This window comes from Sorex araneus, chromosome 10 (genome assembly GCF_027595985.1).
Source record: "Sorex araneus isolate mSorAra2 chromosome 10, mSorAra2.pri, whole genome shotgun sequence".
NCBI classification, from domain to species: domain Eukaryota; kingdom Metazoa; phylum Chordata; class Mammalia; order Eulipotyphla; family Soricidae; genus Sorex; species Sorex araneus.
Window position 1 is genome coordinate 6148643 of NC_073311.1, and position 27539 is coordinate 6176181.

The 27539-nt window shown below is 42.6% G+C and overlaps 1 protein-coding gene across 6 annotated transcripts in view; it reads left to right on the forward strand.

Annotated features, from left to right (window-relative positions):
- The window catches only part of SRGAP1 (SLIT-ROBO Rho GTPase activating protein 1), a 324413-nt gene that overhangs the window by 202143 nt on the left and 94731 nt on the right, over positions 1-27539 (forward strand). For all 6 annotated transcript variants that reach the window (XM_004602634.3, XM_055118174.1, XM_004602635.3 and 3 more), the window contains 2 exons: positions 18139-18321; positions 19024-19152. In XM_004602634.3, coding sequence (XP_004602691.2) covers positions 18139-18321; positions 19024-19152 — 312 coding nt within the window. The remainder of the gene's footprint in view (positions 1-18138; positions 18322-19023; positions 19153-27539) is intronic.

Genomic DNA, 27539 nt, shown 5'->3' on the forward strand with positions numbered 1-27539 from the left:
CCTGTTCTTGGCATCCAGGTTAACAGGTAGGTTCCTCTGGTGCATGTGCTGCTGGGTGGCGGCCGGAGGGACTCAGTCTCACGGAGGCACTGCAGCCACTAGCCTTAGTCGGGTTTCCATGATTCGCTCCTTCAGTGCTCCTGGTGGAAGAGCTGATTACGTGAGCGAGGCACAGAGTTTCCAAGTGCCCTGCACCCCCAGCCCAAGATCCTGGAGTAGGCAGACTCAGACCCAGCTGCCGAGTCCCTGTCCCACCCCCTTCTTTCCCTTGGGCTGGAGGGGTCGGTGTCCTTGCGCTGGTTATGGCACACTGGGGACTCCGTGCTTTGGACTTAGCGCAGTACCAGGGATCAGATATATGGTCCTAATGGCCTTTCTTTTTTGGGGGGCAGGTGACACATCTGACAGGCCTAATGGTTTACTCCTTACCCTGTACTCAGCGATCAATCCTTTTGGGGCTCAGAAGACTGTCTGGGGTGCTGGGGTTCAAATCTGGGCCAACTACATGCAGAAAAGGCTTTCCCCACAGGGCCTCTCTCCTACCCTTGACAGAAGCTTTGCACTTGAGCTAGTCACAGAACTCACAACCTGCTCTCTCTCTCTCTCCTTCCCTTTCCCTCTCTCTCTCCATCTCTCTTTCTCCCTCTCTCATCTCTCCCTCTCTCCCTCTCTTTCCCTCTCTCTCTCCATCTCTCTCCATCTCTCCCTCTCTCTTTCTCCATCTCTCTCTCCCCCTCCCTCCCATCTCTCTCTCCCCCTCCCTCCCCATCTCTTCCTCTCTCTCTCTCCATGTTTCTCTCCCTCTCTCTCTCCATCTCTCTTTCTCCCTCTCTCCATCTCTCTTTCTCCCTCTCTCATCTCTCTTTCTCCCTCTCTCATCTCTCCCTCTCTCCCTCTCTTTCCCTCTCTCTCTCCATCTCTCTCCATCTCTCCATCTCTCTCTCCCTCTCTCCTCACCTCTCTCTCTCTCTTTCTCCATCTCTTTCTCTCCCTGTCTCCCATCTCTCTCTCTCCCCCTCCCTCCCCATCTCTTCCTCTCTCTCTCTCTCCATCTCTCTCTTTCTATGTGCTGTTAAGTTTTTTTTTTAATTCTGTCATTAAATAACTTGTTGGAAACTCCTAGTACATAAAACTGAAGTATGTTTTTTAAAGTTTTTTTTTTATTTAGGCACTCTGATTTACAGTAGCACTGCATTGCACTCTAGCACTGTCATCCCATTGTTCATCGATTTGCTCGAGCGGGCGCCAGTAACGTCTCCATTGTGAGACTTGTTACTGTTTTTGGCATATCAAATATGCCATGGGTAGCTTGCCAGGCTCTGCTGTGCAGGGGGCTTATTCTTGGTATCTTGTTGGGCTCTCCGAGAGGGACAGAGGAATTGAACCCGGGTCGGCCGCTTGCAAGGCAAATGCCTTGCCTGCTGTGCTATTGCTCCAGTCCCTGATTTACAGTACTGTTAGTAATAGAAATTCAGGGGTTTGGAGCGATAGTCCAGTGGGTAGTGCACTTGCCTGGCCCGGTTCAATCCATGTGGTGCCCAAGCCCACTACAAGTGACCCCTAAGTGCAGAGCCAGGAGTAAGCCTGGAGCATAGCTGGGTGTGACAAATTCTTTTTTGAAAAAATACTACTACTACTACTACTACTACTACTACTACTACTAATAATAATAATAATAACAATAGTAATAAAAGAGCATCAGGCACATGATGTGCCAGCTCCACCACACCTCTAGAGTCAGCGTTCCTTTACACTGTCCAGGGGGTCCCCATCCATCTCCCCACGCTATCCACTTGGTGAATGTATTTTTGTCTTTGTTTTTGTATTTCAGTATTATAGTTTGGGTCTCATGTTTAAAGACGTGTTAATAGTTCTGGTTTAGATGGACAGTTTCCATTCCTCTTCACCACCTGAGTGCCCAAGTCTTTCCACCAGTGTTCTTGTGTCACCGCCAGCCTGCCCCTTCTTTCTCCCTCCCCCACTACTCGCTTACTCCACCTTCCTGGTTCTGTAATCCAAGGTCAAGAGTTTGCTATCATTTGATACTTTCCATTCATTCCTCATTGGGTATTTGGGCTGTTTCCATATCTTGTTTTGTTGATGTTGTTGTTGCTTAACTCAGTACTACTATGGACATAGGTGTGCATATATATTTTCAAATTAATGTTTTTGTGTTTGTGGGGAGATGCCAAGAAGTGAGATTGCTGGGTATATGGAACCTCCATTCTTACTTTTCTGAGAGGTCGAGCCAGAAAGTGTTCTACCAACAATGAAGGAAGGTTCCTCTCTCACCACATCCCCTCCAGCACTGGTTGTTTCCAGTCTTTCTGATATATGCTATTTTCAGTGCATATATCAGACAGTGTGAGATAATACCTCACTGTCACTTTTATTTGAATTTCCATAATAAAAAATGATCAGGAGCACATTTTCTATGCCATGTCTTCTGAAATTGTCTTTCATTTTCTCTCCTCATTTCTTGATGGTGTTACTGGATCTTTTTTTTTTTTCTTTTTTGTTGCCGAGTATTGTGAGTGCTTTATATATGCTGTTTAATAGTCCTTTTTCTGCTATATGGTGTTTAAATATTTTCTCCCCTTCGGTAGGACATCTTCGTATTTAAGCCCAAACTTCTTTTGCTGTGCAAAAGCCTTCTCATCTGATATAGTACTATTTATTTTTGTTTTTTTATCTTTGCCTGTGGAATCAAATTATTAAAAAACAAGTCTGTGCTTGTTTAGGGGTGGAGTCACACCCAGCAGTGAGCAGGGGTGTTGGTAGGGAACTCGGGTGCCAGAAGAGGGATTGAGCCAGGCTCCCATGTGCAGTGGCTGTTCCAGGCTGTTGATCTATCATCTCAGCCCCTACAGGCCATCTTTTTTTTTTTTTTTCAATTGAATCACCATGAGATACAGTTACAAAGCTTTCATGTTTGAGTTTCAATCATACAATGATTGAATACTCCTCCCTCCACCAGTGCACATTTTCCACACCAATGTCCCCAGTATATGTCCCCCATCCCAACTCTCTACTGTGCTTTTTTTGCACCCTCAGATTATATTCCCATAAGTGGTATTGTGGGGTCATTTGGAAGCTGTATTTCTAGTTTTTGAAGGAATGCCCATATTGTTTTCCAAAAAGGCTTGACAGTCAACATTCCCACCAACAATGAAAGAGCGTCCCTTTCTCCCCACATCTGCACTTGCACTGGATGTTCTTGTTCTTTTTGATGTGAGCCAGCCTCTGTGGTGTGAGATGATATCACATTGTTGTTCTGGTTTGCATCTCCCTGATGATTAGTGATGTAGAGCACTTTTTCATGTGCCTTTTCGCCATTTCTGTTTCTTTTTTGAGGAAGCTTCTGTTCATTTCTTCTCATTTTTTGATGGGGCTGGAGGGTTTTTTTTCTTGTACAATTAAACAGTTTTCTTGTACAATTCTACTAGTGTCTCATATATTCAGGATATTAACCCCTTATCAAGTGGTTTTGGGTAAATATTCTTTCCCATCCCATGGGCTCTCTTATAGGCCCTCCTGGAAATCCTCTGAAGTCTTTCCTGTTCATTGTTGTTAAACAAAAGGTAGATCATTCTGTACCAAGAGACAGATGAGGGAGGAGGCTTTGAAGATCCAAAAGGAGATGTCCACACTGCTTACTGAGAAAGATTCATGAAAGAAAGGTCTGACAGAGGGTAGACTTTCAGTAAGAGAAGAGATCAGGGTGGGGTAGCATTTGAGGAGAAAGGAACAGCAGAGCCAACGAACATGGAGGCACTGTGCTCTGAAGCCCTGTCTAGAGAGAAAGGGAAAGGGAGTGGTCAGAAGGCTGTCAGGAAATAGTTAATATTTAAATGAAGTCATAAAGAACAGAGGGAGCAGAACTTGGTTACATAACTAATTGAAAGATGTTTGGGAATGCTATAGACTCTTACAAAAATTAACGAAGACCTTCGACGTCCATGGTTTTCCTCATATTTTCATCATAACGAGATGACAAATACTGAGTTCAAGAGATAACATATATGTGTCAAATCATCTTTTTTTGAAAAAGGGATTCCACATTCATTTTCCCAAAAACTTAGATTGGGAGGGATTTTTTTTTTCTGGAGAGGGGGGGTTGATGGTTGGGGGCCATACCCGGCAGTGCTGAGGGCTTACTCCTAGGTCTGCACTCAGAAATTACTCCTGGTGTTGGTTGAGGGACCATGTGGGATGCGCAGGATCAAACCCAGGTAGGCCTCATGTAAGACAAATGCCCTACCCACTGTACTATTGCTCCAGCCCCTGGGAAGGCTTTTGTGATTTTAAGATTCCATAGGGTTATGTCCAGGGTTCACATATTTCATATACTGAACCTTACACCTTTGACGCCTGGTACACACATGGCATTGGAGATTTTGCTGAGAAGAATTAGATGTTTAAAATTGCAGGTGGCTTTGAAATTCTAGTAAATTAGTCGGGCTTTCATTATACATGTGCTTTCCCCTCCTTGTTGCCAACTAGTTAAAACTTTTCCATTGCAACTTGTGCCGCCACTGTGTTCGGTGTGACTCCAGTTAATACATACTCCCAGTGCCAGCTCTCGGGTATTATTTTCAGTAGATTAAACTAGTATTTCAGGCCTCTGAAGACTTTGTAAGAAACCCTTTTAGAGACAAGGTCTTTTGGAATGGCCTTCTCTGTGGCTTTCTCTGTTGGCTTGCTGAACAAGGATTAAGTCTCTTTGCAGCTCAGTTTCTTTGGCCATTAAGACAAAGCCTATCCCTCTCCTCTTGGCCTTTCACGTGTGTGAGAGTAAATATGCATTGGAAGATCTAAGGCTGTTATGGGCTTAAAATAGGTGATTGGGGGTGGGGTGGTTCATTCATCGCCATGGCAGCCATGAAGCATTCACTGTGTACTAGCTACTACTACAAATGCTTGAAGTGACTTAATTTTCTTTTTTAATCTCCTACAACAACTTTAGAGCTACAATTTTTATTTCAAATAAGAAATGAGAAAACTTTGGAAGCTGATAGGTAGAACATGAACTCTAACCATTTGATTCCTGAGTTGAACATGCAGGCTATTCCAAAACTGAATGGACTCTCTTTTACTTTATTTGTGGGGGACACATACCTGCCTGGAGTGCTCAGAGACCACACTATTCTTGGTGCTCCAGGGGCACGCTATTTGAACCAGAGTCACAGCTGCATGCTAAGAAAGCCCTCAACCTTGGTACTCTCTTTGATGCCGAGCTCTGCCTTTAAACAGTGTTCAGAGGGAGAGAGAGAGACAGAGAGAGAGAGAGAGAGAGAGAGAGAGAAAGAGAGAGACAGAGAGAGACAGAGAGAGAGAGACAGAGAGAGAGAGAGAGAGACAGAGAGAGAGAGAGACAGAGAGAGGGAGAGAGAGAGAGAGAGAGTGCGCCTTCCATAGAGGCATTTTGGGCGTGGGGGGAGGAGTAGTGGGGTGATGGGAGGGAAATGGAACACTGGTGCTGGGAAATGTCCATCGGTGGAGGAATGGGTGTTGGAACACTATATGACTGAAACCTGACCGTGATCAGCTTTGTAAGGGTCTATCTCACAGTGATTCAATTAAAAAAAAAATCTTTAAAAATAAACAAATAAATAACATTCTCCTTCTTTGTCTTAGAGTGGATAGGGAGGCAGGAAGTATGTGAAGAGGGATTGTGATTTGTGTAGTTCAGGATTTATGGAATGTCATTCTTTGGTATTGATCCCAAATTTCCAAATGTATTCCTTGTCTCGAAGTTAGATGGAAATCACTAAAATCTTTGTTGCCTTGACTCTGAGAAATAACTTTGGTCAGGGGGCAATCCTCTGTGGCACTCTATGCTCACGCCTAGATCTGTGATCACGCCTGGCAGTGCTTGAGAATGTATGTGGCCCCAGAATAGAATCAGGCCAACCACATGCAAGAAAAAGTGCCTCAACCCCTGTACTATCTCGCCAGCCCCACTGTGAAATGATTACAGGTTGTCTCTGGTGCATCCAAATAATATACACCAAATGACTGGCAGAGGCCCTTCAGCCAATCTAAGGTTCTCAAAGGTCACTGTTGGCGAGCACACAGGCCCGTGGTCATATGTCCTGGGGGAGATTCCAGTTTCTCCAGCTGAGAACCCGCCCTATAGGAGTAAGATATTTCCAGGCCTGGCTTTTTGTCCCCTCTCTCTGTGTAAGCACGGGGCCTCTCTGGGAGCCTCCTGGTGGGAGCTGTCACCTGAGTGTAGGGACAAAGGAAAGGTGGGAAGGATGCTCTGAAAAGAGGCAAGTGTGTGAAAGAGAGTGGAGACAAGTGAAGCCACAAGGCCTGTGTGGAAGGCTCTGCGCACGGCCACATGGCCAAGGGCTCAGCTGGGCGTTGCCGTGGGAACAGGGAGAGGGGACTGGCCCTCCACTCTGTCCTTACACCTAAAGAGGAAGGACTCGGGAGAGAGGGAAGCTAAATCTCTTTTGCAAAATGAGAATTCCCTGGATCAGATGCCATTTATTTCATATTAGAAATCTCTGAAGACTACAGAGAGGGCAGGTGCCACCCCAACATGCTAATTGCTCTCATGAAAAATTCCTCTTTGCCACTGATGAGCTAGTATCAAGAAATATTATTGGATTTCAAGTAATAGAGTTAATGGAATCAAATAGCAATGGACCGATTTTTGAACAGAACATTGTGGGAATTTTTGCGGGATATGAAGAGTTCATGGGGATAAATAAAACCAATAGCCCCTGTCGATGACTCAGACACTTAAATTAGAAACTGCCTCTAGTGACTGCTGGAAATAGAGTCAGTACAGGTTCAGATTAATTGATTCCATTTATTCTTTTTACAAATACACTTTTAAAAATAAGACGTAAGAAGAAATTTATTGTTTAGGACAGATTTGTTGGTTTTCATTAAATGTCTTATGAAAGCAGAAAAAAATCAGTAAAACTCATTGTCCTTTTTATTTTCAGTTGAAGATTATTGTTAAATTTAGCATTTTGATAACGATGACTAAAGGCAAGAGAGATGGTGTGGCGGGGAAGTATAGAGGGTACAGCCTTGCGCGTGACTGACTCAGATGTGATCTTGGCACCCCATGTCATCACCCAAGCACTCCCAGGCATAGTCCCTGGGTGCAGTCAGTAATCCCTGAGCACAGCAAGGTCCCCCAGCACCCCTATTCCCCAAAAAAAGAAAAAATATAACTAAATATCATGCTTTCACATAACCATCAAAAACAAGAGACCAATCCTAAGGGTATCAGCTTTTGCCCCTCCCAAATAGTTCTTGGATTTTTCTCCTTAATGAGCACTTAGAGATTGATCACTAACCAGTTTAGGAGCTAATTAAAGTCACTACAGTGATCGATAATCCAGCATAAGGTTCATCATTATAACAGCGTGTTAGTGTGTGTGGGCACTTTTCATTTGTAGGTCTTTTCTTTAGAGCCAGGCAGATGACTTATGACCCCCAAGCCCAAGGAGAATTCAAGGATGTACCTTATATTCTCCCCCTAGCCTGACGTCCTGTTTGCTGGCTCAAACAGCAGCAGCATGGGGAGATAATTAGGTTAAAATGTATCTGCCATCTACCCTGACACTGAGAAAAATCAATCCACTTAGCCACTGAGAAGTACACACACACACACACACACACACACACACACACACACACACACCATACTTCTCTCCAAATAAGAATTTATTTGTTACAAGGGTATTACCTGAAATCAGGAGCTGATTGGATTTCATGGAGTTAGAAAAGGCCCAAGAGAACCCATACCCGAATGCCTTCTCCCTAGGTGAGAAAGCTGGGGGTCAGGTGAGCTCACCCCCTTGCCTGTCTGACACGTGTCCCCCACGAACACTGGCTCTTGCAGATGGAGAAAAAAGCAGTGAATCTCTAACAGAAAACAGAAATGTGAATGGCAATATGGATTCTATTTTTATAGATTCCTCCAAGCTACCCTACATTATTTGCTTTACTTTTACTTTATTAAAGTTCCTCTTTTATTTTTTATTTATTTATTTATTTATTTTTTGGTTTTTGGGTCACACCTGGCAATGCACAGGGGTTACTCCTGGCTCTGCACTCAGGAATTCCTCCTGGCGGTGCTCAGGGGACCATAAGGGATGCTGGGATTTGAACCCGGGTCGGCCGCGTGCAAGGCAAACGCCCTACCCGCTATGCTATCACTCCAGCCCCAGTTCCTCTTTTAGCAGAACATAATACTGTGCTTTTCTCAAGAAGTCTTCTGCACCCGGACATTATCCACCAGTTTCTCCCTCTGTGTTCAGGCCTCTACTTTGTGCTTTTTCTTTTCAAAGTGTTTGAGCTCCTTCCTTTGAGCCCCTATACCATCAGTTTGAACCAGTAGGGAAATTTCTGGTTGCCGTCCCAAATAATGAAGGCTCACATTGAAGATCAGAATAATTGAGAATCAGAATAACAGAAGTGACAAGCTAATTTGCAGCAAATCCAGGACCAAAATCCAGTCTGTTTTGATCTCACCAACCTAGGCACGTCGCCTTAAAAACACTGAACTGTTGCTCCTGGGAGAGAAGCTTTAGCACTGCTCCGAGCAGCATGGCGTTCGTCTCCGTGCCTGCACTGTGGACGTGTTCTCTTTTCCCCGTAGTTTCTTTAACTCTGCATCTCTGCAGCCCTGTCAGTGGGCGGTTGGCAGTCCCCAGACAACAAACCCTCCAGGCCCAGAAAACGTCTTTGTCAAGTGTTTAGATTATAAATATAACTTGATAATAAATTCAGATGATCTTGCTGATTTCCGTGAACTCACAACATGCATCGTTATTTTGTTACTCTAATGCAGCCACAGAGACAGCACCTCATGCTCTCCATTTGTTTGTCCTGATCTTTTGGCTTATTGTAAAAAGCTTTGCTAAAAAAATCTGAATATACATATAAATGGAAATTTCCCCTATTTATTTCCCTTTACTTCTGTTAGAATTAATCATCTTTTTCAGTCTTGGAGAAGTTAGCTGTTATCTAAATGAATTATTTTATGGTGTTTTTTTCAAATATCAGTAGCTGGCAGTTGCTTTGCACTTGTCATGGGTCAAGCTTTTTTTCTGTTTTTTGCATAAATGTTGACATTTAATCCTTATGCTACCCTATGCAGTAAAAAATACTGCTATGCTGAGGAAACTAGGCACAGAAACACTGTTACTTACCCAATATCATACAGCAAGTAACATAGAAACAAGATTTCAACCCAGCAGGCTACCTGTGAATCTGAGCGTCTACCCACCAGTGTTGTCTTTCAAATCCTGTGAATATGACTTTGCAAATATAGTGAAATTTTGTAAGCTCTACTATCATTGACTTATTGAGGGCCATACAAACTCAGGGAGAGGATGGTCCCCTGTGCACCGCCAGGAGTGATCCCTGAGCACCAAGCTAGGAGTAAGCCCGAAGTACAGCTGATGTGGCCCAATCTCAAGCTACTGAGAGTATCCCACCCACATGGCAGATCCTGGGAAGCTACCTGTGGCATATTTGATATGCCAAAAACAGTAACGATAGGTCTCATTCCCCTGACCCTGAAAGAGTCTCCAATCATTGGAAAAGACGAGTAAGGAGAGGCTGCTAAAATCTCAGGGCTGAGTGTAACAGAGACGTTACTAGTTCCCACTTGAGTAAATCAAGCAACGATGGGATGACAGTGATACAGTGATATAATGATTGTCATCATAGTCCCACTAACCACTCCTGACCTTGGGAATCAACTATTTGTTTCTGTCCTATGTGCCACAAATGAAAATAAAAGACACCAAAAATTGACCCATAATTGTCACATGTCTTAAGGGAAACATGAAACACTTCCCACCCTTTATGCACTTACATATTTAATCCCATTTCAATGGGAGGAATGGAACTCTAAGAACTCACCCGGTGAGGAAGCAGTGGGGCAGGGAAGCAAACCCAGGTGTCCTGAGCGGAAGCTGATTTACACCCAGACTGGCTCAATATGCTAAAGAGCAAGAAGGCTGCATGTGTTGAGCTCCTGGCATGCCACATTAGCATGGTGGCACTGACTGGCACAGGTTGGCATTGAGTGGCATTATCTGGCAATTAAGACCCATCCTCAATCATTCCTTGGAGTCTGCCCTGCAGCTGGGACAAATCACAATCATGCTGATGATGTTACATCATCTAAGACCAGGCCGAGAAGCACAGACTGGCAAGGCTGGCACGTGTTGGCACAGCCTGGTACTGACACTAGTTGACATAGACTGGCAGGGCTGTCATCAGTTGACATAGTCTGTCATGGGTGCCTTCTACACACACACACACACACACACACACACACACACACTCCATCACACATGGGGAATGAGAGGGCAGAGGGCCCATGAATTCTGATGCCAACTGTCCATGGAAGCTGTCATTTCACAAATGACTTAGGACTGTCTTTAATCCCATAATCCACCCCTAAAGAGTGGTGCCATTGGAGGAGGGTGTGGGAAGGTTGGTGAGGGCGGGACACTCAAGCAGTGTTTAGCATTCGGTGCTAGCTTTCATGACCAAACCCTGTGTTGCAGCTCTTGATCTCTCTTTCCAGGCCTTTGCTGTAGCCTTTTGGGTACTGGGTCCAGAGAGGGACAATACTAGGTATTTAGGCGCATACTCTGTATGTAGTAAACATTTGTCAGTGACATGCTGACAGTCAAATGGATTTTGTCCTTCATTCGATTGTCACCAAACACCTGTATTACTTCTACGCTATAGAAGACAGTAGGAAGGAAGGATCTGAGGGGAGCCATGATAAAGTTGGTCCCCTAGCTGAACTTATATTCTATCATAGCAGATGGTGCACAGATACCACCAGACTTGGCAGGGTCTGAGGTTCTGTCAATGAGTAGGACATGTGGTTGGCAGAACAAGCGCACTCTGACTGGGCAGCCGAGGACCACTGAACACTTGGTGAGATCGGGATGTGCCCAGGAGGATGAATCCAACTAAATGGAGAAGGACGAGATCCTGGAGGAGGTCTCCCTGCTGTGGGCATCTTGGGAAACGGCCTCAGAGGCAGCAGAGCCAGAGGACCAGTGAGGCGCGAGCAGTGCACAGAATCCCAGCTGGCCTGGACTAGAGTCTCTCCCTTAATTTCCATTTCTGCTCCATTCACATGAAGTGAATCACTTCACACTCCGACTCATCCTGCTGATTTATTGTCACCAGATTGTTACAGAGCTCCTGCTTACTCTTCTGTGCATTCACAAGACCTCCAAAATAGACTTTGTGTTTCTAGGTGGGGTTTCAAGGTTTCCTATCCTAACCCCTTCCCACAGTCTATTCTTCAGCTCAGTTATCCAGCCATCCACTTTTTAAGCCTCCTTGGACCCCCTTTACTGAATCCCTCCCACCTTACCTTTCTTCTTCCCACTCCCCATTTCACCTTTCCCTCTGCCTGCCAGCTCAGTGCCCTCTCCCCTCATACGGACCTAGCAGAATCTCAAGACCCGTTTGTTTACTCTCCAAAAATTATCCTTTATGAAAATGGAGGAAGGCCAGAGAGATAGAATCACAGTTAAGGCATTGCCTTGTGTGCACCGACAACAATTCAGTCACTGGCACCACATTATCCCACTGGTACTGCCAGGAGCAACCCAGGGGCACAGAGTAGACCCTGAGCACAACTGGGTATGGCCCACACCCGAACACACACTGCACCTCCTTCCCACAGTAAAGAAAGAAAATACAGAGCCAGGAATGTTACTTAGCAGTCAAGCATTTTTCTTGCTTATGTGAGGGTCTAAGTCCCATTGCAGGCTCTGTGGGTGCGGGACACTCACGAAAGGAAGGCCAGGGAGATAGCTCAAAGGCTGAAGGAGCTGTGGATTCCATCCCCACTCCACATGGCCCACAAGCACCACTGAGAAGCCCTAAGTGTACCTGCCTCCAAATAAAGGGACACCAAGTCTTTATGGGTGCTGAGCACCAAACAGATGTTAACAAAACAAATATCCTACTCTTTTTTTCTACTTTTTTTAAGCACAATCAAGATAATCTCCATCCCCAGGTAAAAGACTTTCCATTGATTTAGACTTTCCAAGGGCCTAAGAGACAGTACAAGGTTCAAGCACTTGCCGTGCATACAGCCAGCCCCATTTCACTTTCAGAACCACACGAGATTCCCCCAAGCACCGCCTGCTGCATCATTGGAGGTCCCTAACACTATCCAGAGCAACCTCCTGAGCACAGAACCAGAGTAGTCCCTGAGCACTGACAGGTGAGAGGCCAAAACCTAGAAGAAGAAAAAAAATTGACTTTCCAAAGTTATGGCATAGCAATCCAGAGCTTCAAATATGAGCCAGGATACTAGATATCCACTATGGTTGCCAGGTGCCAGTTGTGTGTTCTTGGGCATATTAGTCTGTGTGCCCCACTTTTCCTCATCTGTATTATGGGAACATACAGGTACCTATGTTTTAAGTGTTCTCAGAAAGATTATAATTAGCTATTAAAATGCTTAGAATAATATCTAGCATAGAGTAAGCATTATGTAATGGCCAGTAAGTTAAATGTATACATATTATATAAACGTACACATAGTTTAGTGGTATCGATTACTTATGTATATATAGTAAGTACTACAAAGTTTAAGACATACCTACACATAGGGTTGTCCATGGAAAACTTGTAAAGTCAGCAGGAAAGTTCAGTAACTTCCCTGCCTAGTAATTGGTAGATCCTTTCTTGGAACCTGTGTTCTAACTACGAGGCAAAAGTCAAGTAGAACCTATAACCTAACCTTTTCTAGCACAGAATAATTTTTGGATGTATAGTGGGTTCTTGATACAAATATTGAAATTTAAACAAATATTTAAAATAATTTAAAGTACAAGAGTGGGCTACGGAGATAGCTCACAGGGCTGGAATTCATGTTTTGCATGTGGAGGCTGCTAGTTCCATCAGCATATGAGGGCATAGCTCAGTGCACCTCTAGAAATAAGCTCCGAGAGCTACCAGATAGGACTACCAGGGGAGGGAGGGAGGAGTGGAGGGAAGGAGGGGAGGAGGGAGGGAGGAAGGGATGGTAGAAAGGGAGGGAGGGATGGTAGAAAGGGAGGAAGGGAGGGAGGGAGGGAGGGAGGGGGCATTATGTGGGTCTGTTGATGTGTATGTATGTGTATTACAACTTGTGTGGGAAAATAATTATATAAGGGTTTCCCTGTCTCAGAGGAATCTGTGACAATGACATTTTCCACTTGATAGTATTTCTCCTGAAATTCATGATTTGATGGAGCAGGAGAAATAAGTTTGTTCAGTAGACAATCACACATGAAGTTTTAGAGAAAAGAACTCAAATACAAAAATAAATGCTAGTAGAGTACATTTAAATGAGTATATGTCTGTCTTTCCACTTCATATGCAAGGGCTTATGTTTGCATTAAGTTCATAGAGAAGCTATTATTTTTTCTTTGCTGCATACTTATTCAAAATGCACCTTTAAAGAATGGTAGCTCTCCTTTACTTTACTGAAAAAGAACTATTATTTGATAATAAACCCAAAACACATTTGTCTCTGTCAACAGTTTACATTTTTAGTAATGCAGTTTGGACTTGGAGTCATTATCTGCAATTAGAGTTCCCAAAAAGCTTTTAGTGTTTCCCCCCTACTTTGAAAACTCATTCCCGTGAACCATTAGCATGTAGAGAATTATGGAAGTCCGAAGTCAAGTTGCAGAACTGAGTGGAGATACTTACTTCCTTTCTGGAAATGATGTTGCACTAAGCAGACGGTCCTCCACTGTGTGCTGAGCCTGCTGTGAGCGCCTCACACCCCTTATTTGCTTCACTGGGTCAGGCACCTCTGTTTTCCCTTCAGCCCAGACTAGTCAGCAAGAAACAGATCGCTGGCACTCAGCTCGGCATCTGTCTCTTTCTTGTAAGGCGTAGTTTGTGCAAGTTAGGTGTGGGTAGTAGTTCTCAGCATCCAAGGAAAACAAGCATCAAGAGTTCAGGCCTTGGGGCTGGAGCGATGGCACAGCAGGGAGGGCGTTTGCCTTGCATGTGGCCGACCCAGGTTCGATTCCCAGCATCCCATAGGGTCCCCCAAGCACTGCCAGGAGTAATCTCTGACTGCAGAGCCAGGAGTAACCCCTGAGCATTGCCGGGTGTGACCCAAAAAGCAAAAACAAAATAATTCAGGCTGTTCGTTTCATACTATAAAAAAGGCTTCTCAGATATGTGGGCTGCTAGGGAGACTTTTTTATCCAATGATGATGGGAGTCACTTCTTAGCTGCTTATTTCTCCATTCCTCTGAAAAGAATTCAATGAGGCAACTCTGTGTGTGAGAGGAAGGAGTGGGGGACTGGGGGGAGTGGGGGTTTTCACCCTCCTAATTTAAGATGCTCCAAGAACCACATACCCAGATGGTATGTGGGTTTGCTTTGGGCAGGGACTGTAAACAGAGCCAAGCCTCGGGACACAAGGTGTGTCGTGCATTGCTGACCTCCCTGTTTGCCCAGCTGTGGGGTGACTCCCTTTCCATTCCCCAGCTGCCCAGCTGCTTCCGAATGCTGTTTTATTTTTCTTTTAAACTGGAGTCGTCAACCAAATTTCCCCTGGACAGGTTGGATAATTACTGAAAACAGGCAACTTTGCAATTACACATGCTCAAAATCGCTGCTCTGTAGTTTCGCCCTTTGTTCTTGTTCAGCAATGTCATGGATGGGATTTTTGCTGCCTAAGTTTCCGAGAAAAGACACCCTAGGCTTTTCATCAACCCTGTAAAGCTCTTTATTAACCACTGCCTTCTACTCTTGGAAATAGCCATCTTGAGAACTTGGATGAAGCTCAACCATAAATTATCGCTGAGTTTCCACCATTTTAGTTACCTCCAAAAAACCAACCATTTCATCTGGTGCAACCAGACTAAATAGTACTACTTTCAGTGATGCATGCCTTCTTCAACTGTTTTAAAACCCACCTTTTGAAATGAGAAAGACCAATGTCTTACTTTAAAGAGTTACATTAATCTCAATTGTTGCAACCATACCTTAGTTATGAAATGGTCTCTCAGGACCAGAGAGATCATTCAGGGATTGAAGCACTTGCCTTGCACACAGCTGCCTCCAGTTCGCTCTCTGGGATCACATATGGTCACTTAGCTCCCAGTACTGTTAGGAGCGATCCCTGAGTATAGAGCCAGGAGTAAGTCCTGGTCCCTGCTGGGGTGACCCCAAACCAACCCCCCCCCCCACACACACACACATCTCTGAATAACTTGAATAACTTAATGTTGGGGCATAGTGGAATATCCGCACCCCTCGGGTTCCTGTAAGGATGGATGGATGAATTAACATCAGATTAGCAGAAGGAAACCACTTCATTTAATAGCTAACATATGGAGAATTCACATGTCTGTAATTTCTAAAATAAGTGGGACAAACTAGGAGCCTATATCCAGTCTTCAAAGATGTGGGGCCTCCAGGGAGAAAGCAGGGGTGAGGAAGGAATGATTTCATATGAAAAAACCTTGCCTTTAGATGTTTGCCCAGTCTTAAGATAAATTTTGCTGATAATTAGGTTATTTAGAAGCTATCTAGGTGATGTGTATTCTTCAACAAACATTACGAGTTCTTTCCAAGTTTCTCAACTGACCTTTGCTCCTTAACCAAGTTGGCAGTGGAAAGGATGACTAGACTTCCTAGGGAGAGTCTCTCTGACCCCTTCAGGATGCTGGTCCTGTGTTATAATATTTCCAAATTAAATAAGAATCTGTCTTCTGTGGATGAGATTTTGACATAATTTATGAGAAAGTATACCTCCCTCCCACTGATTTTGCGGTAGTAAGTTCTTTCAGTTCCATGATAAATCAATTGCATTGGAATCATAATGTCTTGTGTATGTTGTATCTTTTAAGGAGTATAATTAAGGTGACCATAAGTAATACATAGAGTTCAGTATCGACCTAGATATCTGACTCTGCAGATGAAAGCAGATAGAACTTGCATTAGAAAACTGTGCTCTCTTCCAAGTGAAACTTCTGATTTTATCTGTGATAGTTAATCTTCTCTTTCTAAGATAGATATTATTGACAGTTATGAATTACAAGAATAATAGAAGTATTGATTAAGAAAAATTTTATTGTCTGTTTACTTAAAACACTCTTAGAGGTAACTAATTTTCTCTTTATGTAAGCAAAATATTAAACTGAAAATATCAAAGACCTCAAAACTGCAAATTCTCTAACTTCACAATTATTATTAATCTAAGAAATTTGACACACAAAAAGAAATTTGGTACAATTTCCTGCATGAGCATTCGTATGTCAATGATATAAATGTTTAATAATTGAGGGTTCATTATATACATTTACAATAGATGTGGAAATGCAGCATTAAAAATATTTATGGGGGGCTGGAGTGATCACACAGTGGGTAGGGCATTTGCCTTGCACGCGGCCGACCCAGGTTCAATTCCCAGCATTCCATATGGTCCCCTGAGCACCGCCAGGAGTAATTCTTGAGTGCAGAGCCAGGACTGATCCCTGTGCATCGCCAGGTGTGACCCAAAAAGCAATATATATATATATATGGGCTGGAGCGATAGCACAGCAGTTGGGCATTCGCCTTTCATGTGGCCGACCTGAGTTTGATTCCTCCTCCCCTCTCGGAGATGTTACTGGTGCCCGCTCGAACAAATCGATGAGCAACGGGATATATATAATATATAATATGTAATATATTATATATATTTATGGGGGCCGGACTGATAATACAGGAGGTAGGGCATTTGCCTTGCATGCAGCTGACCTGGGTTCAATCCCCAGAATCCCATATGGTCCCCAAGTACTGCTAGGAATAATTCCTGAGTACAGAGCCAGAAGTAAACCCTGAGCATGGCCAAGTGTGGTCAAAAAAACAAACAAACAAATATATATGCATATATATATATATATGCGCCCTCCATATTGCTAAATTTATTAAAGATCAAATTATGTGTGTTATTTTTAAGAAATAGGATATATTTTAAGTGTTTTAAGTAGAACTTCATTTATAAAGCAAAATATGGAAATATTCTGAAGTGCTTAATAGGGAGTCAGTTAAGTAAATTATGTCATAGTCATATTACTACACAACTCTTAAAATTAAATTTTGAATATGAAGTGATTGGAGGAAAATGTACTCAGTGAACTAATTAAGCAAAAATAGATAGGACATTTACAAATATATAGTATGATGTTTTTTAAAAATATTTTAATTTGGTGGGGGTGGAGGTGCACGTCCAGAAGTTCTCGAGTCTACTCATGGATCTGTGCTGAGAGACTGCTTCTGGCTCGGGGGACTGTATGTGATGCCAGAGACTATATATTGAGCCCAGGGTGGGTGCGTGTAGTACAAAAACTCTACTTGCTGACCTTTTCTCAGGCCCCTGATGTTAATTTTTAAGTGGAAAAAAATGTGTGTCATTTTGGAGTGTGTATGTATATGTGTGTAGCAGTTTGAAAAAAAAAAAAAGCCTGCATGGCAATATATCAGAATCCAAAGTCCCATTTTCAAGGTGATGAAAACATACCATATGTATCATGCAGTGATTATTTCTGTTTGCTTTTCATTTTCTCTATTTTCTTTTTTTTTTTTTGCATCATATGTTTTCTCCATTGAGCAGGAAGTATAACTTTGTGGCAGGAAAAAAATTTCAAACTAAATATGATATATAACCTTTATATTTATATTTTAACAAGTATATTTTATCCAATAAAATTCCTTTAGTAAGGGTTGTGCTGATTTGGGACTTATAATTCAAAGGTTGGTCAAAAATTTATCCATGAACCAGGATTTATTCTGCAAATTAATAATGCAGAGGAGAGCTCAGAAAAAATATTTTTAAGCTTAAGGGAACTTTTGAAGTACATTTAAAGCAGGCATAAGACTGTAAATCATTTTTTTCATCAAAGCCTATCCCCTAACGCCTTTTCTGGCAGGTGAATTTGCATAGTTCTGTTTGCTGTCTATAGAAGCAATAGTCCATAATTCATGTTTGACTAACACTCAGCTCTCCCTCCCAACCAGTTGGAAGGCAGTATTTTTTAATACATACATCATTAATAGTTTCCATTCATTCCCTAGGTGATAGACAGACATCTTGTAACCATTTGGGTCCCATTTTTACAGGTGATGAAAACATACCATATGTATCATGCAGAGAGCATCAGTGCAGAGAGCAAGCTGAAAGAAGCTGAGAAGCAAGAAGAGAAGCAAATTGGAAGATCTGGTGATACCGTCTTTCACATTATACTAGAAGAAAGACACCAGCGACGAAGCTCTGTAAAGAAAATTGAAAAAATGAAAGAAAAGGTACGTCAGACTGTCTTGCAGGGCCTCTCTGTTCTCTGAAGGAACCCTACTAAGAACACAGCCCGGTGAGCTGATGGGCACACACTGGAAATAAGTGGGAAATGTTTCCTCCCACGGGAATAAAAAGTTTTTAAGCAGTATAGTAACCATGGACTGGAGCAATAGCACAGCAGTTAGGGTGTTTGCCTTGCATGAAGCTGACCCAGGTTTGATTCCTCCACCCCTCTTGGATACTCCGGCAAGCTACCGAGAGTATCTCGCCTGCATGGCAGAGCCTGGCAAGCAACCTGTGGCATATTCGATATGACAAAAAAAGTAACAACAATTCTCACAATGGAGATGTTACTGGTGCCCGCTCAAGCAAATCGAAGAACAATGGGACAATAGTGCTACCGTGCTATAGTAACCATGTCCTAACAGCTGGGTGCCACTGAGTGGAGAATGCCAGGTGTTTGATATAAATGTAGAGACCTGAATATTAAGGAAACAATTTCATTGCAAATGGGCCTGAAGCCCACAGACCTTGTTGTCACTCTCTAGCTGGGTAATTTGAATTTGTTATTTAAAATGTATTTTTCTCAAAGCACTTTGAAGGTCACTTGTATATGTAGAATAAATTGCTTTGGATTCTAATGTGTGTACTTTCCTCTGTATTGCTTAAAGATGACTTTGTGTCTTCCCGTGCATCATCTTCATTTCCAGAGACAAGCCAAGTACTCGGAAAATAAGCTAAAATCAATTAAGGCTCGGAATGAATATCTCCTAACCCTTGAAGCAACCAATGCCTCCGTTTTCAAGTATTATATTCATGATCTTTCAGACTTAATTGATGTAAGTACTTAAGTTTCTTATTTTTCATATTAAAAAGGGAATTAACAATCACTATAGTGTTCATTCTAAAACACCACCATTTATTAAAACGGTGGTATTTTATTTTTACTCAGAGAGGAAAATGCCACAGTTAAACTGTATATGTTTCTTTTTTTTTAAAGTCTCAGTCATATAGTGATTGAACCCCCATCCCTTCACCAGTGCACATGTTCCACCACCAAGAACCCCAAAATACCCCCCTCCCACCCAGCCCCCACCTAAGTAGCTGATGATCTTCACTTTATTCTCTCTATACTTTGAATACATTCAATATTTTAATAGAGAACTCACTATTATTGTTTGGAATTTTCCCCCAACAATCAGACCTGCTGATAAGGCATCATTTAATAATTTCTTTTCATTGCTGAGAATGAAGACTCTATAAACTCGAGGCCGTATGGTTTTGGATTTCTGATATTTTAGCTCAGTTCACAGTCTAGATGCATTGCTGTAAGAAGCCGCTCTGGGTGCCAAAACGGGTTAGAAGACCTCTGGAAGCAAAATCTTTAGGAGCAGAGGGTCCATTTCATGCTCAGCAGCTCCGGATCTTATCTTACTGAGGGTGTGCCAGTAACGCCCACTTCCCATGATTGCCTGTGAGCCACAAACTGCAAAAACCGTACCTCTGGGTTAGGAGTCTTAGAAGGTAGCTCTTGCCATGTGGATATTGCTGCCACCACCATTTTCCGTGCAGAAAAACAGGGTGGAGAGGAAAAATCCATCCCCAGGCAGCGCGGAGTTGTAGCCCAGCTCTCAGTCCAGATGCATTGCTGTAAGAAGCTGCTCTGGGTGCCAAGAAGGGTTAGAAGACCTCTGGAATCAAAGTCTTTAGGAGCAGAGGGTCCAAACTGTATATGTTTCTAAGATGCTCTTGGTAGTTAGATGAATAGGAGAAAATGTACACCCCAAAACCAGTTGATCACAGGGGTGTACAATCTGGAGTTATGAAAAGGATGATGCAGTCATTTCAAAAGTTACCGTGCAGGGCTGTTGAGGTAGTACAGCAACAGCTTTTGCCTCGAATGCAATTGAACTGGATTCAGTTGAACCCAAGCCTTGCCATGTACTGCCTGACCACAGAGCCAGGAGTTAGCCCTGAGCACCATTGGGTGTGACCCAACAAAACAAAACAAAAGATGATGTGGCATGGCCCTTGAGAAGCCATATAGAGTACTTCCTCTTTGGAACTTAAAGTGGAAAAGATAGATGTTAAACAAATGATTGCTAGACTTGAGTTTTGTAAGTACTCTGATGCAAAACAGAGCATATAACCTACTTTCATACATTTATCTCACAGCTCTTTTCTCTACGAGAAGTGTGACAACAGAGCAGTTAGAACACCCCACGTGTATATCCACTATTCTCTTTATGAACTGATTGCCCAGATTGAACACGCTGCATAATTTATGCAGATGTAGATGGCATGGCCCAGTTGTTAACTTACGTTTTCTGAGCTTAGAGATGAAACCAGCAAAGATTTGCTCTCCTCAAATCCAAAAATATCTGCAAATAGAAGGAAAAAGTGATGTTACACAGGCCGATATCATTTTTCTGCGGTATTCAGAGCAACTGGATGAGGAAGTGCAATAATTTAAAGGAGGGATGCCTAGATCACCCTAGACTCGGGAGTGGAGGGGGAGAAGAGAAGAAATGGAGTGAAGGGAAGGGGAGAAGAGACAGATGAGAAGCAGTGGGGGCAGGGGTTAAGGGCACTCAGATACACAATTCTGTCAAGGAATGATCGAGCCAAGTATCCCAACCACAGAGTGAACAACTCTGAAATTGCGAGACCCAGATTTTAATAACCAGATTCAAAAGGTGCACAGGATGGTAGGCTGGGGGCTGGGGGGGGGGTGTAGAAGAGGGAATCTGAGAGCTCTGGTGGAGGGACGTTGACACTGGTGGTGTCAGCCTTTGGATGGGCCTGGTTGCAAGCTCGGGCCCTCCCAGAGATTCTGTCCTACTGGCCAGGGGACGAGCCACGCTCAGGATCTGTGGGTGCTCAGGGGCCACACCCGGCAGTGTTCAGAGGGACCTGCAAGGCCAAGGATGAAACAGGATTGGCTGCACTGGAGGCAAAAGCCTTAATCCCCGTCCTGTTTCTCCAGTCCAGTTCATTGCTCCTTTAATTGCTCTGATAAGATTTTTTCAATTGAGTCTAAAGAATTTTGTCTCATCATAATTTCTGTATCCTGAGCCATTTGGTAATAAATACAGCCATATGGAACTTTTTCTTTCTGCTGAAATTCTGCCAAGTAATTGATCAGTTACTTGTTTTCAGTGTGGGTACATTTTCAATATTAATTTTCCTCTTGCCTCTCTTATGAAACATTTTTTCCTACAAGACTGCAGCTGGATATCCAGAATAAAAATGAAGAATTTTATGATCCCTGTTTTCAAATGTGGATGTAGTGTGGAGAGACAGCTCAGTGGGCACATGCTTTACAGGCTGGAGGCCTGGGCTTCGTCTTCAGGTCCTCATGGTCTCCCAAGCACAGAGCCAGGGGCATCCCTGATTACTGCTGGATGTCCCCCCAAACAAAGCAGATCAAACAGGAATCTGTAAGGCATATGTAGAATCTTCATGGAATATAGAGCTGATCCTCTGTACCTGTTCTTGCTATGTTTGTTTGTATGTTTATGGCTTATTTTTGTGCTGATTGTTGGGCCTAGCTAACTCTAAGCCATTTTAACTCAAGGAACAATGTCCTTGTATTAAGAACTCTTTCTATTTGTTTGTTTGTTTGTTTGGTGCTGCGGCTCAAAACAGAGTCTCACACATCCAAAGCAGCGGCCCTCCCATGGAGTGTGTTCAGCCTGAAAAGTATTTCTTTGATACCTTCAAGGGATCAAGCACTATCCCTTTTGTTTGTTTTGGTTTGGTGGCCTCACCCAATTGTGCTCAGGGTCTGCTCCTGACTCTGTGCTGAGGGCTCATTCCTGGTGGTGCTGGGGGTACAATGTGCGGTGCCAGGGATCAGACCCCAGTCAGCTGCATGCAAGACAAGTGCCTGAACTGCTGGACTGTCTCTTCGGCTCTCCAAGCACTATTCTTGCCAAGGGAAGCTCCAACAGTGAACAAAACAAAATTTCCACTTTTTAAGGAGTTTATGACGCTTTTAAGGAGTTTATCATTAAGTGAAGTACAAGTAACACAGAGGATGGGATGCTTCTCTTAATGACGTGGCAGGAGATGCCTGTCATTTCAGGGAAGAAGTGAGCTGGAGAGCATATTATTCTGGGGCACGGGGTACACCCTCATCCAGGAGATAGGCCTGGCAAGACCAGTGATAGATAGTTAGTTACATGTGTGTTTGGCTCCTCAAGATGCCCGAGGAATAGCAGAAGACACCAGGATCAGGAGCAGCAGGGAGGAAGGAGCTAGGAGAGAAGATTGCTCCATAGCCGCTTACTCACATAGGGTCTTTTGGGTAAGAGAAAGGGTTTAGCTTTTATTGCATGTGTGTTTGTAGGATGAGAAAGTATCATCGCCTGTTTGTTTTTGGTTTTTCTTTTTTGATTTTTTTTTTTGAGGTGCCAGGGATCAAACCTAGCACCTCACACATGCAATGCATGTCCTCTGCTGCTAAGCTAAACCCCCCAGTTTGCTCCTAAACTTGCATCTGGCTGGAAAACTAACTGGGGCTGGTAAGGAAGAAGTGGGGAAACAGTGAGCTATGTTTAGGGTCTTCTGCAGTTGCCCAGGCTAGAGCTGATGTTGATTTGGATGGGCCTGGTCACAGCAGGTCTGTGAGAAGTGGTTGAATCAAAATATACCAAAGGGTGTCCAGAACAATAGTACAGCAGGTCGGGCATTGGATTGCACACAGCAGACCCAGATTCAATCCTTGGCATCCCAAATCATTCCCTGAGCACTGCCAGGAGTAACCTCTGAGCATCACTGGATGTGACCCAAAAAGACAAAAAAAAAAAGTATATACATATGTTTATGTATATACTGTGGCATATTCGATAAGCATATGGCATACATATATTTATGTATATACCATGGCATATTCGATAAGCCAAAAACAGAAACAAGTCTCACGATGGAGACATTACTGGTGCCCGCTCAAGCAAATTGATGAACATCGGATAACAGTGACAGTGACAGTATATATATTACCTTTAATATATAGTAGGAGGACACTCCCAGGGCTGGACAAATGCCTTTCGCCTTTCCTTTGTGAGTCGCTGGATTCTGTCCCCTGTCTTACCACCAGTCATGACTCCAGGGACCTCCCCAACCCCGGCATCACCAGGAGTGCAGCCCCCCACTGCCCCCTCCATCAATAGCAAATAAATAAAATATATATTGAAGTGAGAGCTAATAAGAGCCTGGTACAGTGGGTGGAAAGAAAAGTAAAAATAACTTCCAGGTTAGACTGGGATGTGGCTGAGCAGCTGCTTCGCATGCCTGAGATACTCATAACCAGCAATGCAAAAAAAATTTTTTTTAGTAGGGCTAGAGAGATACTACAAGGGTATCTCTTGTAGTATACCCTTGTATACTAAATATGCAAATGCCTTGAATATTACTGACTCTGGTTCGATCCCCAGCACCAAATGTGGTCTCCTGAACACCTCCAGCAGTGATCCCTCAGCACAGAGCCAGGAATGAGCTCTGAACACCGCTGGCTGGGGCCCAGACACCAAAACCAAATTGAGATAACTTCTGGATACCTGTTTGAAGATAGAGAGAACCAGTCACAGTAGTGCTGGACTACAAAGGACAGGGATAGCATGTGAGGGGTGTTGAGAGTCTTGCGTTGTCGAACATGTGTATTGAACTTCTACTATATGTCAGGCCCCTTTCCGAGCATAAGCTCATCTGATCATCACCACCTTGTGAAGCAAATGCTTCCTCCATTTTACAGGTGAGAAGAAGCTAGGCTCAGCCATGCTAGATAAACTTGCTGGACATTACACAGCTTCAAACCTAGATGATCTAGCCTCCAAGTCTACTTCTCTCTGATACAAATAGGCAAAAGTTCAATAGTTAGATATATGGAATCATTTTCAATTAAAATATTTTGAGTCTTTAAAGAATAAATGTGAAAGGTGGACAGTTCTCCCATCTTCTAACAAATAGGAATTTTAAAGTGATATGCATTTAGTGCATTGTCATAGTCAACTGAAATTAAATACCTTCTTGGTGAAAGTTATTTATTTGTTGACTCAACGTCTAAGGCAATCAGAATGTGAATATGTACATTCCAAAGTGCCTGCTGATTTTTTAGGAATCCAATTTGCTTTGATTGTGGTGATCCTAAAAACCATTAAGCTTGACCCTGGTGAAAAAAAAAAAGCTAATTATGCAAAGACATCTAGAATCCTTTATACTTTATGAGCTCTTTTAGCAAAGTACCTTTTATACTAAGCTCTCTAATCATTATTAGAAGAGCTGTTATACCTTCTGAAGTGAGAGGTGTTAGTGAAAAAAAAACCAAACCATTTTTAATGTAGCTTATTTTTTATGTGAAATGATATGGAAAATGCAAGCTATCTTCCTTAAACCAAAGCATTATAAATAATCAGAGTTGAATTTGAGACCTTTTTTTTCATACACATCTCCAGTTTTCCTTAGATTCTATCCAGCCAGTATCTATCTCTCCTCATAAATTTCCTATGATACATTATGATATTGGATCTATTGATATTAAAAAGTTAAAAAAATTCCCTTAGAATTTGTATTTTAAAACTAGACTTTTATTATTAAATAAGCAATTCATGTATCCTAAAGAAACCCAGAAAATATTAAGCAAAATAAAATAGCCTCCTTACCATACGAGATCATTACTGTTACAATGCAGACTTTCTGTCCACACATTGATTTTTATATCTGAAGAATATGAAATCATATTGACATACATAGTGAGTTTTAGAGTCACTCCTGGCTCTCGCTGTTTGGGGTTACTTTGGTGGTATTTGGGGGAGCAGACTTGGCATAAGTATTCAGACCAGGACTGGCCAAATACAAGGCAAACACCTTAAATCCACTGCTGTCTCTCTGATTCCATTCCAGAAAATGTTTATGTCATCAAATTACCTAATTTTACTCACTTTTTACCCCCCCCCCCAAAGTGTTTCACAGCTGCTGTGTGTAGGCTAGGTCCAGTTTGGGATCATTGCATATAGATGATAAGTACCTTTTGTCTCTTCTAACCTAGCAAAGTTCTGTATTGAAATACCATGGCTGTGGAAATGATTATTCCTCAGAAGTCTCAGCTTCGGAATTTGTTCTTTCAGTTAACTGCATTTAGCCCATTTCTCAAGCTCTGTGCTTCCTGCAAAGTAAAAGCGTATTACTCTGGGAGATGGGGGATGCCCTTATCCGGGAGATAGGTCTGACTGTTCAAGTTAAACAGTGGATGTGGTTGTATTGCAATTAAATGCTCCTTTCCCCCCCCCCTGTTCATTAATTTTATTTTTTATCAAACACCCATCCCTCCACCAGTGCACATTCCCCACCACCAATATCCCCAGTATCCCCCGCTTTCCCACACAATTCAATGCTCTTTACCAAACTGAACAGTAGGCTAGACTGGGCTCAGAGCACCTTGCTTAATAGCTCAGGGTACCTTGCTTTGCATGTGTAAGGCCCTGGTTATAACCCTGACACACACATGTGAAAAAAAAGAAAATATGTTATCAAATAAAATGTTGATGAATCCAATGAAGACTATCGAGATGACTTGGACTCTGAAAAATATCCTGAGTAAATTTTAGTTTTCAGGATAAAAAAATCTGTTTAGAATCATGTGGGAAGAGAAACAGAATTACTTTTTCAATTTCAAATTCATAAATATGAATCGCATGTATTGACTGAAAAAAATCATTCACTTGGGAGAATAAAGACAACTTATTATGGGGGAATTTAGTAAAGGGTAAAATAGATTGTAATTTTGTAAACAATAGGTTTCACATTTTTTATCATTAATATCCTCAACATTAAGTACAAAAGAATAGTGTAGCTATTCTGTCAGAATTAGGATATATCAGCCACAGAAAGAAAATCATACAGATAATAAATAGTTGTAATAGAATGCAGAGATTTCAAGTGATTCTTATTTGCTAAGAGAAGACTTAGGGGAGCATCAAAGTGTTTGATTGTTTGGTGCTGAGGCGGGGGAAGAATGTGTGGGCACTGCCAACACTACTCGGGGACCATTCTGTGACGGGCATCAAATGCTGGCCTCCTCTGTGCCAAGAAGGCACGTTAGCCCTTTGGGCTGTCTCCTGGTTGGAGAATGAAGAATCCTGATGCTGGAATCTCTGATCTGTAATCAAGCTCATCACCCTCTGGGATTCTTAGACAATGATGTTAAAATCGCATAACTGGATGTTGATTCCTTTGCTCCAGTTCCACAAAAGAATTCAGAAAAATAAAATTCTCAGCGGTAAAACTCTATTGGTGCTTTGTCCCAGAGCACCTGCCCAGTGGTCATAAATTGTTTGTCATCCTTACAGTACAATTTCACGGTCTCCAGTTTTACCTATAAAAGTTTGCAGGTCACTTTGGAACTTGAAGGATAAATCTTTGTTACTATTGGAATATTGCCACAGCATAATCTCTTGCTCCAGCTAAAGTTTCTTGGTAGCATTTTCTGTCATTTATTCTATTAGTCATTTATGCAGAATAAGATTGAAATTAGATTGCTTCATGTACTGCCTGCCATGTTTATTTTATCATTTTTAAATAATCAGATACCCTAAAGCTTTTAGCCTTATCCTTTTTTCTCTAGGGACATATGTTAAATTAAAAGGCAACTTATTCAGATTCATATTTTTCTTAATTAGTTTTGCTTTCCCTCCATATGTAGCAGTATTACAATTTGTTCATAAAAAGATTAGAATACTGTAGTCCCCTTTTGGCCTTAACTCTTATTAAACAGATTATAGAGAGATCATGTTGAATGGATTGGGGTAGTGTAGTGATCATGTACACTGATTTATGCTTATATGTATGAGTTGTGATAGAGTTAGTATTTCGGAACGTGTTAGAATTCACTTCCAATCGGACTGCCCTGGGCCATGTTAAAGGAAGCCACAGCTGTCTGGTTGCTTCTTTCCCATTTCCCAGCACTTGCTTTTCCTTCTCGCCTGGGCCTTGAGTGTTGAGAGTAGCTCAAGTCCCTCTCCTTGGTTCTTTGGCTGAACTGAGTTCTGTCCTCAGGCCCTATATCCTGCTGCCTGCTGGCTCTCTCTAAGGAGACAGCTCTAGGCCTCCTGAATACCAGACACTCAAAACAACTTTTTGTATCCATTTGTCCCCACCATCTTTACCCTCTACATATGCCCTTTAGACACACACACACACACCACACACACACTTTTACACCTGAGAA